This window comes from Thermothelomyces thermophilus, chromosome 1, assembly GCF_000226095.1.
Source record: "Thermothelomyces thermophilus ATCC 42464 chromosome 1, complete sequence".
NCBI lineage: Eukaryota > Fungi > Ascomycota > Sordariomycetes > Sordariales > Chaetomiaceae > Thermothelomyces > Thermothelomyces thermophilus.
In genome coordinates this window covers 8,405,818-8,417,281 of record NC_016472.1, presented here as the reverse complement: position 1 = coordinate 8,417,281, position 11,464 = coordinate 8,405,818, and the positions used below count along the sequence as shown (strand labels likewise).

Here is an 11,464-nt window from a genome sequence, read left to right as displayed (position 1 = left end):
GGAGCTTCCAAGCGTATTAGCCACGCGTTTGCCACAGCTGTATGAGGCTGTTCAACGCATTGGCCAGTCCCTTTGTCTATAAATACCACTCGTTTTTGTCTCCTTTGTAGATAGCTTCAACAAGGCACTGTCTCCTTCGTACAGCCACCTACTGCAGACTGCTTTCAACGCTCCCGGAGCTTCCACTGCGTTCGGCAGTTAGTGTCCTAACCATACTGAATATGTCTATAGAAGGACCTCTTTTGGAATGGCGGATCATCCATTGTAGTGTAAAAACGTGATCCCTGCCACCGATGAGGCCTTCGGGGATGACTCCATGTGCCACGCTAACTACACTACACAGGGAAACACATCCGAATCCTGAGAGGAGGTGAACTCCACCGGGTCAGCGTACGAAATCTAAGTACATACATACATACTCTCCTTGGTACATCGACACACGTCCATACCTACCGTACCTACTACATTTGACCCACTGATAGCACATGTACTAGTATTGTATGTACATACGTATACATACTTGGACGCTGGTACTGCGCGGACGATCTCAGTGTAGAACTGCGCGTCGGGCCCAGCGATGAAACCTTTTGGCGACCCGGCAATGCGAAGGATTAGTTGTGGTGTACTAGTATGTCCAGGACGGAGTAATTAGTCCGCATACCTAGACTAATTAGGTATGTACCTAGTTTCAAGTTCGCTGCTCGAGCACGACAACGGTAGTGCTAGCCGCCCTTCCCCCAGTCATTCTGCAAGACAAAGTAACATGGCTGCGTGGGACGATCCACACGGCAGATGGTGAATTTCGCAAGAATTTTCTGATTCTGTGCTCGCGGCAGCCGTCCGTGCACTACACTACACCAGTGTGTAATTTAGTGCGGACCAGCCCGGCAGTTCCTGGATATGCCGTCTCTGGGCCGTGGGGGGCGGCGAAGGGAAAGGGCTACTGTGTACGGACTAATTATACCAAGTGGGCGCGCTAGAAGGAACCCGGTTCAGACCCGAGCCAGTGGTTGCGATGCTCCATTGTTGGGGACGCTCGGCAGCATACACAGTACGAAGTAGTCCGAAATAATAACGCAGACAATGTTTCATCTGCTGCTCAGAGTCTTACTGTGTACGGACCGTACACAGCAGAGGATTCCTCCCCTTCCGGGGACAGTGGCCAAACATCATTGGAGTGGTGTAGATAGTCCTTTGTCTCTCTCTCTCTCTCTCTCTCTCACTCATTCACTCTCTTTCTCTCTTAAAGCTCCGGATTAATTACCCAGTCCATATATCCAGTTCATTCGTTTTTCCCGAGTTCAACAAGCTTGCTTCCTGCCGCGTTTTTTCTTGTTCAATTTGTTCGATGTCAAGCAGCGCGGCATAACGAACGAACTGTGTAACGGCCGTTCGTCGACAAGACAAACGACGCAGACTCGGTTGGCCCTGGCCTGGATGGACTGACTGCTCGATAGTCACGATGGGCTTGTGGGAGGTCGAGGACTACGGCAAGGTTGCCGACCGGGCGTGCTGGGCGATGTTTGCCGTCTTGACAGGTACGTCAGTTGCGCGGGCGACGGGGACGAAGAAAAAGGATGAGCAGAGGAGAGAAGAAAAAAAGAAGAAACATTGTAGGAGGAAAGAGGGAAGGGAAGAGGAGGAGATAAAAAGGGGAGGAAGGGGTGGAGGGGAGGTCCGGTGCGTTCTAGGAACCCGTGGTTTGCAAGAACTAACTCAAAAAACTGCTATCTGATCAGTGGTCGTCTCGCTCCGCGTCTTCACCCGAGTCTATTACACGAGAGCGAGAGGGGGCGGGCTGGGCATCGACGACTACATCACGCTCGGCTGTCTCGTCGTCTTCCTGGTTACCTGCATCTTCATCACCATCGGGTCGCGCCACGGCCTCGGCAGGCACTACACGACGCTGGCGCCCGAGGACGCGACGGAGGCGCTCAAGTGGAACGTCATCGTCAGCGCCGTGCTGATCTGGTCCTTCTCGCTGCCCAAGTTCGCCATGATCTCGACCCTGCAGCGGATCCTCAGCCCCGGCACCAAGACCAAGGTCGTCTTCTGGGCGCTCGCCCTCTCCTCGCAGGCCTGCATCCTGGCCACGTCGGTCTGGTGGTTCAAGCAGTGCGACCCGGTCGAGTACGGATGGGACCGCACCATCCCGGGCGGCTCCTGCGCCCCCGTCAGTGTCATGGCGAACCTGGGCTACTTCACCTCGGCCTACTCGGCCTTCCTCGACGTCTTCTTCGCCCTCTACCCCATCCCCTTCATCATGCGCCTCAACATGCCGCTCAAGACGCGCATCGCCGTCGCCGTCGCCCTGGGGCTGAGCGTCCTGGCCTGTGTCGTCTCCATCTACAAGCTCGCCATCTTTGGCCAGATCTTTGAGATTCTGGCCAAGGATCCGACCTGTGAGTTCCGACCTTCTTTTCTTCGTTAGCATTTTTATTTTTTCCCCCCCTTTTTATTACTTTTACTTTTAATCGTCCAATCCAAAGATTGACTAATTAATAACCCCGGTTTCCCTCCCAGATTCGGTACCGTACCTGGACATCCTCGGCGTGGCAGAGGGGACCATTCTTATCGTGTGCGCGTCCCTCCCGACGCTGGGACCGCTATACAAGGCGGCCAGGGGGCGGATCAGCAGCGCCACCGGCGGGGGCAGCGGCGGCGGGAGCAGCAGCAAGCAGCTCTCGGGGAGGCAGCTCGGGGGCAGCCAGGCCACGTCGGTCCGGGGCGGTGGCGGTGGCGGCGGCGGCGGCAGCAGGAACCGCGACTGGGACGGCGTCAGGGGCCACAAGCTCGAGTCGGACGCCGAGGAGTCGTCGAGCCTGCACCTCCGCCCCAGCTTCGACGCCATCCCGCTCGTCACCACCGCCCAGGCCAGAGGCATGACGGACGATCCGGAAGGCGGCGGGATCCACAGGACCTTGGAGGTCTCGGTATCGTCGGAAACGAAGAGCTATTGATTAGATACGGAAACAACTCGGGATGGGGCGCACGCCACATTGTTTTTTTTTTTTTTTTTTTGGTTTGTTATCTATAATTTGCAATACTGATATTACAGTAAGGAGTATGGCGTATAATTATAGGGAGGTACACTGCCCAAGGTAGATTTGGACATACGTACATACATATATAATTATATACTATATCATACAGTGCATATCGATCTGTTTGCTGGGCGATAAATATGCGAGCATGCTTCGATTGTGTTTGTTTTCATTCTCGTCGACATAATACACAAAGAATCGGAAGAGCTGGTTAAAAAGGAAAATAAATAAAAAAAGAAAAAGAGCGAGAGAGAGAGACAGTAGAGACAAACGTTCACGGATCAAGGTTGTGCCCTGTTCGACCCCACGGGCCGGCGCGTCCCCCGAACGACGGGAGTCCCCCTTCAAGTCAGTGGGGGCCACGGCGGGGCGCCGTGTTCCGATCCCAGGCTTACTCCACCCGATGAGGAGGCGCAAACGAGAGGACTGGACCCGTGAAGCAGTGGAGAGGAAGAGGGGTGAGAGGGGGTTGGCGCGAACCCAAGTATGCAAATCGCCGGATATCTTACCGAGTATGTAAGGCACTTAAAGTAACGAGGTGAACTAACGGGCATATCACGGCTTCCGTCCCCCCTAATTAAGTAATAAAAACACCCGGGCCTCCCTTAGCTTTGCTTTTTTGTTTTTGTTTTCCCGACTCTTCTTAGCGCCTTTTCCTTATTCCACAGCCACGAAGCGTTACTTCTCGTCAACTTATCACTTATTAATACTCAGCCACTCCTCCGCCATGGCATCAGCCGACCAGCTCATCGCCAGCCTCCAGGGGATCGACGCCAAGTCGTTTTCCAGCGAGGCCGAGCGAATCCGCGCCCGAGATGCCGTGTTCGAGGCGCTCCGGAGGATCCAGTCGCCGTGGGACATCGCCTGGGACCACTGTTGGGTCAGCGGTGCCATCAACGCCGCCGTCAAGACCCTCATCGACGCCGGCGTCTTTAGGAAATGGGCCGAGGCGGGAGGTAAACCCATCACCAGCACTAAGCTGGCCGAGCTCACGGGGGCCGATGTTTTGCTGATTCGTATGTTTTTTTTTTTGTCTTTTTTTTTTTTTTTTTTGTTTAATTACTTTCTTCGTGACCACAGATGAAACCAAAAAAAACCGAACGCTGAAGACTGAGGAAATCAAAACAAATAAAAACCGCAGAACGAATGATGCGTGCCATCTCCGGACAGCACCTCGTAATCGAGGTCGGCCTGGACACGTACGCGCGCACTCCCTGGGCGGCGGCTCTGGCCGAGGATCCCTCGTTTGCGAGCATCTACGGGGGCTTCTACCACGAGCTCAACAACCCGATGTTCCGGACGCTGCCGGCCTTCCTCAAGGAGACCGGGTTCCGGAACCCGACGGACGTCAGCCGGTGCAACCTGCAGTACTGGCTCGGCAGGGACATCACCCTGTTCCAGTACATCGGCACCAACGCCAAGCTGACGTCCGACTTCAACGACGCCATGGAGTGCCACTCCAAGTACAACCTGACCCCCTGGGTCGACATCTACCCGACCGAGACGGTCGTCGAGGCGGCCAAGGAGGGCCGCCCCCTCGTCGTCGACGTCGGCGGCGGCAAGGGCCACGACCTGAAAAAGTTCCTCGCCCGGCACCGCGACCGCGTGCCCCCCGGCAGCCTGGTGCTCGAGGACCTGCCCGAGATCCTCAAGGACGTCGTGGTCGACGACGACCTGTCGTCATCGCCGGGGCCGATCGCGGTCCGGCCGCACGACTTCTTCACGCCGCAGCCCGAGGGCGCCCGGGGCGCGCGCGTCTACTTCATGCACAACGTGCTGCACGACTGGCCCGACGAGGCGGCCCGGCGGATCCTGCGCACGCTGGCCCCGGCCATGGAGAAGGGCTACTCGCGCCTGCTGATCCACGAGAGCCTCGTCAGCGCCGAGCGGCCCCTCGCCCGCGTCACCGTCTCCGACATCACCATGATGGCCTGCCTGGCCGCCGCCGAGCGCTCCGAGGATCAGTGGCGCGACCTCATCGCCAGCGCCGGCCTGCGTATCGTCAAGATCTGGCGCCCCGTCCAGTCGGTCGAGAGCATCATCGAGGTCGAGGTCGCTTGACGGTACGACGTCTTTTTGTTCCCCCTCTTTTCCTTTTTTTCTCTTCTCCGTTCTTTTAGGGTTTGATTGTTTTTCTAGAATTTATTGCTACGATACTAATTAGTCGGCTTTAATAATCAAAAGCGTTTATAAAAAGATACTCTTTGCAAAACTGATTAACAGTAGTTTCGCGATGAGAATAATCATAGATGAAACAAGAAAAAACGATGAGGGAAAGAGAGAAGAAGAGGGACAATCAGGTTGGGTTACTAATACCTTAGCGACGCAGGTAATTAAGGGACAAAACAAGAACTTGTGGCCGCTGCAAGTGTCGTAACGAGTGCCGGCAGGTTTTATGGGCCTTCTGCCCTGGGATGAGATCTTTGAACTCTACCTATCAGATGTGTTTTTGTAATCCTAATTATGTGATGAATTGACTAAACTCGAAGCTGATGTGAAGGTGTGAAGCAGGTAAGTCGGACCACCCCCCAATGGACCACCCCCGCCTATGGACCACTCCAGCTTTAACCCTCAGGGTTATATATAGAAAAATACTCTCCCTCAACAAAACAACAACTAGATATTCAATATATAAAATAATAACAGGAAATTGTTCCTTAAACATTTCTTATTAAGATTTAGTTCAGTTTTTCTTATTATTTCTTATATTATGTTGATATTTAAAATGTAAAAGATGTTAAGAAACCTTAGTATTTTATTAGTAGCTACTAACAATATTTTCAGATCTTATTCCTAATTCTGATAGCTATTCTAAATAAATAAAATAGTAGTTTCTTGGTATATTTTCTATATTACTATCCGCCTCTAAAGATTGAAGTCTATTGTACTATTGTGGGATGTATAATGTAGGATTGAAAAGTATGAGTTTTGTATGAGTTTGTATGGGAATGGGCGGTCCACAGGTAGGGGTGGTCCACTAGGGGGGGGGGTCCGACTTACCACCTGACCTTACCAGTACTATAATTATATTATGACTACGCCTAATAGAATACCAATTCGAGTCTCGGTGTCGATGGACCGAGTGGCCCAGCCTTGAATACCGATCCCTTTTTCCGCACCGGAGGGCCTGTGGGGAATGAAGCAAGGCGTTCACGCTAGCGCTGAGGCTGGTTTTGGAAGAGTTTGGAGAATGCACACACCTGAGAACCGCTTCGCAAGGGCGATAAGGCTACCTGCCGCCTAGCGGTGTCAGCACATCGGTGTCGAGCTAGGCAAGGTACAGTCTAATTAGTCGAGGTTGACATGTGGGCTGATTCTCATTCGCTATTAATGATACCTCTAAACAGATACTCAACCTGAGCACGAGCATAGCCACAACAATGACGATGGTTATAAAAAGGGAGAGCCGCGATCGAGCGATCAGAGATGGGTGGAAAGGAGGAGTAATTAATTACACACACAACTTCGAATCTCGAGCGCAGTCTATCAGGGAGGAAAATCAAGTTTTGAATTCCCGCCATCCACAAACGAAGCGAATGAGTAATTACTTACCTTACCTAGTTACGGAGACATGCCAGAGGTCAAAGTCGGGTTTCCAGTTGCCGAGGAGTTTTCGGTGGCGCGCATCACGGTAAGCAGCCGTTAATCTTCCTAACCCGGGTCCTGTAATTACCTAAATTTATTCGAGCATCGTGCTGACCAAATATCACACTCGTTTTAGGACCACGTATGGCTTCTCCGCAGATTCCGCGCCCTGTTCAACCACGTCGAATCGCCGGGGCGCCACGATTCCAACTATTATCCCGAGCCGCCCCCAGGCAATGAGGTGTCGTCTCGGAACGCCGCGGGCCAGTGGAGGGTCCAGGCGTTCTTGATGAACGCCGAGGTGCGGTATTCGTTCTACCTCCGCCTGTTGCGGGAGTGGGTCGTCAAGGACGACGCCGACAAGCCGGACACCCACGACGACAGCTCCGACGGCGACAACCGGGAGGATGACGGCTGGGCTGCCAGCTGGCCGCTGCCCCCCTGGGACGTGGCCCTCGTGTTCTACATCCACATGCTCTCCCCGGAGCGGTTCCGGAAGGACATGGCGGCCGAGTACCCCCCTCTCTGGCACGCCCGCCTCTCTTTCCCGCTCGCCAGGCTCAGGCAGCACCCACGCGGCCACGAGGCCTCGCAGCGCAAGTGGGAGACCATGTTCCCCGACATCCCATACCGGCTCTTCGAGTTCGAGCCCGACGGCGAGACCCCGCGCCTTTCGACCAGCATCGGGCGCCCCCTCGACGTCCGCGGCTACAAGTGCGGCTCCGACGACTGCACCGCCAACACGCGGAGGAACAGGTGTCGGATCATCATCCCCATGGCCGAGTGGTCCGCCTACCGGCTGGGCAAGCGACGCTCCCCAACGTGCCCCTCGTGCAGGATGGCCTTCTCGTCGCAGCGGGCGGGGTACAACTCGGCCTTTGCGCGCTTCTGCGAGGCCGTCTTTGGCCAGCACGTCTTGGGGCTCTGGGATGCTCCGCTCCGCCAGATGGCGTTTGTAGATCGGATCCTGGCCGAAACCACGACGGCGACGGCGACAACGACCAACACGGCCGCCGGCGGCAGCTCCACCACCATCACGTTCTCCCCGGCCCAGGTGCCCGCCTGGCAGGCCCGCTACCTCAAGTTCCTCGGCCTCATCAAGGCCCACCGGTCCACCACCTTCGTCCCGACCCTCGACATCGACCTCGTCTGGCACACGCACCAGCTCGCCCCGGCCGCCTACGACGCCTACTGCCGCGCCCACGTCGGCCACCCGGTCAACCACGACGACACCATCCCCGCCGCCGGCCGCTCCACCGCCCTCGACGACACCAAGCGCCTGTGGACCCTAGCGTACCGCGAGCTCTACCTCGATCCGGACTCGGGCGACGGCGACGGCGGCGGCGGCGGCGGCGGTGGCCCGGGGGCGCAGGCGGAGGAGGAGAAGAAGAAAGAGGAGAGCGGAGCGGCGGCAACTCGAAACGGGGAGGGGAAGAAGGGCGGGGAATGGACGACAACACAGCGGATGGCGAACGTGCGCGCGTTGCTGCTGCTGGAGAGGGTGGCGGAGTTGGAGACTTGCCTCGCCGACAGAGAGCGGCGGTTGGCCGCGTTCGACGGCGCGGGGACGATCGAGACGCGGCGCGCCGACGCGGAGCGGAACCGGCGGCGGCGGCTGGTCGAGCACAACCGGTGGACTCGGCTGCGGGACGAGCACAGCACGCTGGCCGGCGCGCTGCGGGGGGCGAAGAAGGCGCGGGACGGCGTCCGGCCGCTGCTCCGGGTCGGACGGTGGTGGCGGTGGTACCCGCGCTCGCGGCGCGAGGAGCTGGCGAGGCGGGAAGCCGCCGTGCGCGAGGTCGAGGCCCGGGCGCGGGCTAAGCTCGACGAGGTCGAGCGGCAGCGAGAGGTCGCCGACGAGGCGGCGGAGCAGTCCCGGCTGGCTGACGAGCGCCTGCGCCGGGCGGAGGCCGACCGCGTCCGGCTCGAGGTCGAGCTCGACGGGCGCGTGATCGCGGCCGAGAAGAAACTCGTGCGCGACTGCATCCGCCGCGCCGACCAGCTGAGGGGCGACCCCCTCGGCGAGGGGATGCTGAGCGTCGTGCCCTCCGAGGCCCAGATCAGGCCCGCCCCGCTGGTCGGGAACTGGGACCGCGAGACGACGACCGAGCGGGCGTGGCCGGTGAGGTGTTGGGGAACCCGGCCCGGGGCCGGGACCGCTGCTTCAACGTACCACTCCACCTGGAGGCCGGACCGCGAAGGGGGAGGCTCCTTCGGCGGGTTGGCCTTTGGATCCGACGTTTACGGCAGTTATGAAGGGTGCGGCGGTGACGGATGGGGCGGGTCCGGCGGTGGTGGTGATGGTGGTGGTGGTGGGGGTTCTAGCGGTGGTGGATGCGGCGGTGGCGGCGGTGGTAGCAGTGGCGGGGGAGGCGGAGGAGGAGGAGGAGGCGGTTGCGGAGGAGGAGGAGGGGGAGGGGGCTGTGGAGGGGGCTGTGGCGGGTGGCTGCTGAGGATGATGAGAGTCTCGATTGTTTCCGTTAATAGTTTCCCAAGTTATTTGTCTTATAACCTTTTTTTCCCATTCTGTCATGCAATTAATTAATTAGGCGCTTCTGAGCCGCTCAAATTCCCGAGTTGTTTTGGCCTTCTACTCATGTTCTTCAGCCTCCGACACCACACCCCTGAGAAGAATATTCAGGGTGACCTGAAAGGGCGGTTCATGTCAGTATCTCCCTGCCCTACAAGTCAAACGTCGGAACGCAGTCCATTGCCGTTTCGGGCCATCATCGCGAGTCGGGGGCGGACATAATTACATGATTGGTGCTTTGTAGCGCGCTCTGCGATGTACCGTCAAAGCAAGCTTCTTAAGAGTAACGATAATCAATATATAACTGCCAATCATAGAACGTCACATCCCGGGTAAGCTTGACCTTTAGTTCCGAAGAACTTGTGGTGGTGTGGTGTTGACAGAGCGTTCGGTAATTAGTCTGGGTTGTTTGTAATTTAGTGTCGAAAGCAGCGGCAAGCTCGAATAAGCATTTGAGAGAGCTTTATAGTAGGTAGCTTAAAGGCTAAAAGGTGCCTAATTAAATTATCTATAATGAAGGAGAAAAAAACGAGTGATATTTATAGACAAAGGAAATGGTCAAAGTGTTCGCGAGTATACTATACGCTGTGCTAGCGCGTGGCTAGTACTTCAGAAGCTCTAGCGCTTCTGACATTTAGTTAACTAGACTAGAACCATTTAATAAAACAAGTCTAAAGAGGGAATGGGTACGTTTGTATGGTATATGGGTACGTTATTTATTATCAGTGAATTAGTCCGAAAATGTTAGACCTGCTAGAGCTGTCTTCTCTGTGGTCCTGATTCCCCTTCTGAGACTGACTTGGGAGTTGGTAGTGGAAACGGATGAGTTTGTTTCGTGAGGCAATGGATTCTCAACACGTGTTCCCGGGTCTGAAAATTGCAGTCAAGGTTGCGAGGCCTGGGAAGAAAGGAAACTACCGGTGCCTGCTTAGCGTTTGCAGGTTGTTGTCATGCGTTACGGAATTACTCTAATCGAGCGGCGAGATATTCTAATATTCGTGGCCACGACAATAGTAGCGTCGAGGAGGTGTGCGTGATTGAGTTTACAAAGGAGTGTAACGTCGGTTGGGTTGGCCTCTCGTGGCAAACAGTAGCGGAGGGTGAGAATGTTCTCGTCCGCAGGGATATCATATTTGCTGTACATCCCCGTGGCACTGTGCTCGTGCTCATCGTAAGCCTCCTTGCAGGCGTTCTTAATTCTTTGTATGTACCTTCCTGTTGTGTTGCGTATGATTTCTGCCCCTGACGCGTGCTATTAGTTAATAAATTCACCTTACCCTTTCTTCTTTTACGCTTATCCATTTGGCCTAGCCAGAGAAGGGGGGCTCAGGCTTGACCGGTCTTTAGACCTTGTCACTAGCGTCCAGCGCCAGATAGCTAGTATCGTTCACTTCCGACGACTTGGTAAGCAAAGAGACAGGGATTGGCTGTCCTGCATATCGCATCCATTCCCTCGGGTCACGGCCCACACCCCCTTTCTCCCCTCTCTCTTCCCCTCCTCTCACCCGCTCTCTCCTATACAATCCTATGCTCACCGCTTGACGGCACGGTTCAGAGGTTCAGATCCGGGGCTGCCTTGCGTACGATCAGAGAAAAAGAGGGAGGTATGCGCAGTAACCCGTGCATGCGCATGACCCGTCAGCCACGTGCAAATCAAAGGTGCCTACTCGGTACACACAGACCTCCCTACCCGTCCTGCCTGCGATGTCGGACCGGGGTTCGGCATATTGGATCTCGAGCCTGAGACCGGTTTGTGAATACCGCCGAGTGCCCCCCCAACAAGCCGGCATTTTGATAGGTTCCCCCGAGCAAAACTTGGTGGAAGAGCACCCCCACGTAGAGGACCATACTCGGGGGCTTACGGCAGAGACAACCCGTATGTATTGTACATTCGTATGCCGTCCTGTGCTCTTTCATTTCGTTCTACTCTTCTCTTCCACCCCACCCGGGATTCTTGGAATATTGACTCGCCGGTTCTGGATGACGTGAGCCAGGTCCGAAGCTTCGCTACAGACCGGTAGATCCCCAGACGGTGCGTGTATGCAACCAATGTTGCTTGTCGTCATTGGCGATCCCGGTGTTTCGAATCCGTTCAGATGATTTGAATGAGTACCTACATACCACCGGGATGGCTCCAATGACGTTTCTGCTGCAGGCGCCCGCGGGACTGGTGTGATGACCTGAACTAGGGCACCTCGATGAGAGCGAAAGCTCCTATTCGACGGCGGACAGACAAGCGGGCCGTTGGGCCTTGGGGGCTGTCGTTTTCTGCAGGGTATCAGCAGATCGCGCCCCCCGCCCTCTC

The 11,464-nt window shown here is 56.0% G+C and overlaps 3 protein-coding genes across 3 annotated transcripts; all 3 read left to right on the top strand.

Moving 5' to 3' along the window:
* Nucleotides 1–1,462: 1,462 nt before the first annotated feature.
* Nucleotides 1,463–2,960, top strand: MYCTH_2054998 (uncharacterized protein; the record flags this gene model as incomplete). Its single annotated transcript, XM_003660356.1, has 3 exons — nt 1,463–1,538; nt 1,740–2,402; nt 2,524–2,960. The coding sequence occupies 3 exons, from the start codon at nt 1,463–1,465 to the stop codon at nt 2,958–2,960; spliced, it is 1,176 nt and encodes a 391-aa protein (XP_003660404.1).
* A 627-nt stretch (nt 2,961–3,587) lies between these two features.
* MYCTH_2298688 (uncharacterized protein) lies at nt 3,588–5,530 on the top strand. The gene is made up of 3 exons (XM_003660355.1): nt 3,588–4,060; nt 4,186–5,107; nt 5,294–5,530. Exons 1-2 carry the CDS (start codon nt 3,772–3,774, stop codon nt 5,103–5,105), a joined length of 1,209 nt encoding a protein of 402 aa, XP_003660403.1. The 5' UTR covers nt 3,588–3,771; the 3' UTR covers nt 5,106–5,107; nt 5,294–5,530.
* A 1,085-nt stretch (nt 5,531–6,615) lies between these two features.
* On the top strand, nt 6,616–9,558 carry MYCTH_2107828 (uncharacterized protein; the record flags this gene model as incomplete). The annotated part of the gene is made up of 5 exons (XM_003660354.1): nt 6,616–6,675; nt 6,766–8,983; nt 9,179–9,293; nt 9,477–9,491; nt 9,543–9,558. 5 exons carry the CDS (start codon nt 6,616–6,618, stop codon nt 9,556–9,558), a joined length of 2,424 nt encoding a protein of 807 aa, XP_003660402.1.
* Nucleotides 9,559–11,464: the final 1,906 nt, after the last annotated feature.

Bases quoted from the DNA above. Each gene is read 5' to 3' on its own strand.
- MYCTH_2298688 (XM_003660355.1), top strand. From the start codon at position 3,772: ATGGCATCAGCCGACCAGCTCATCGCCAGCCTCCAGGGGATCGACGCC. The intron at 4,061-4,185 runs GTATGTTTTTTT...TAAAAACCGCAG, and splicing joins GGCCGATGTTTTGCTGATTC to AACGAATGATGCGTGCCATC.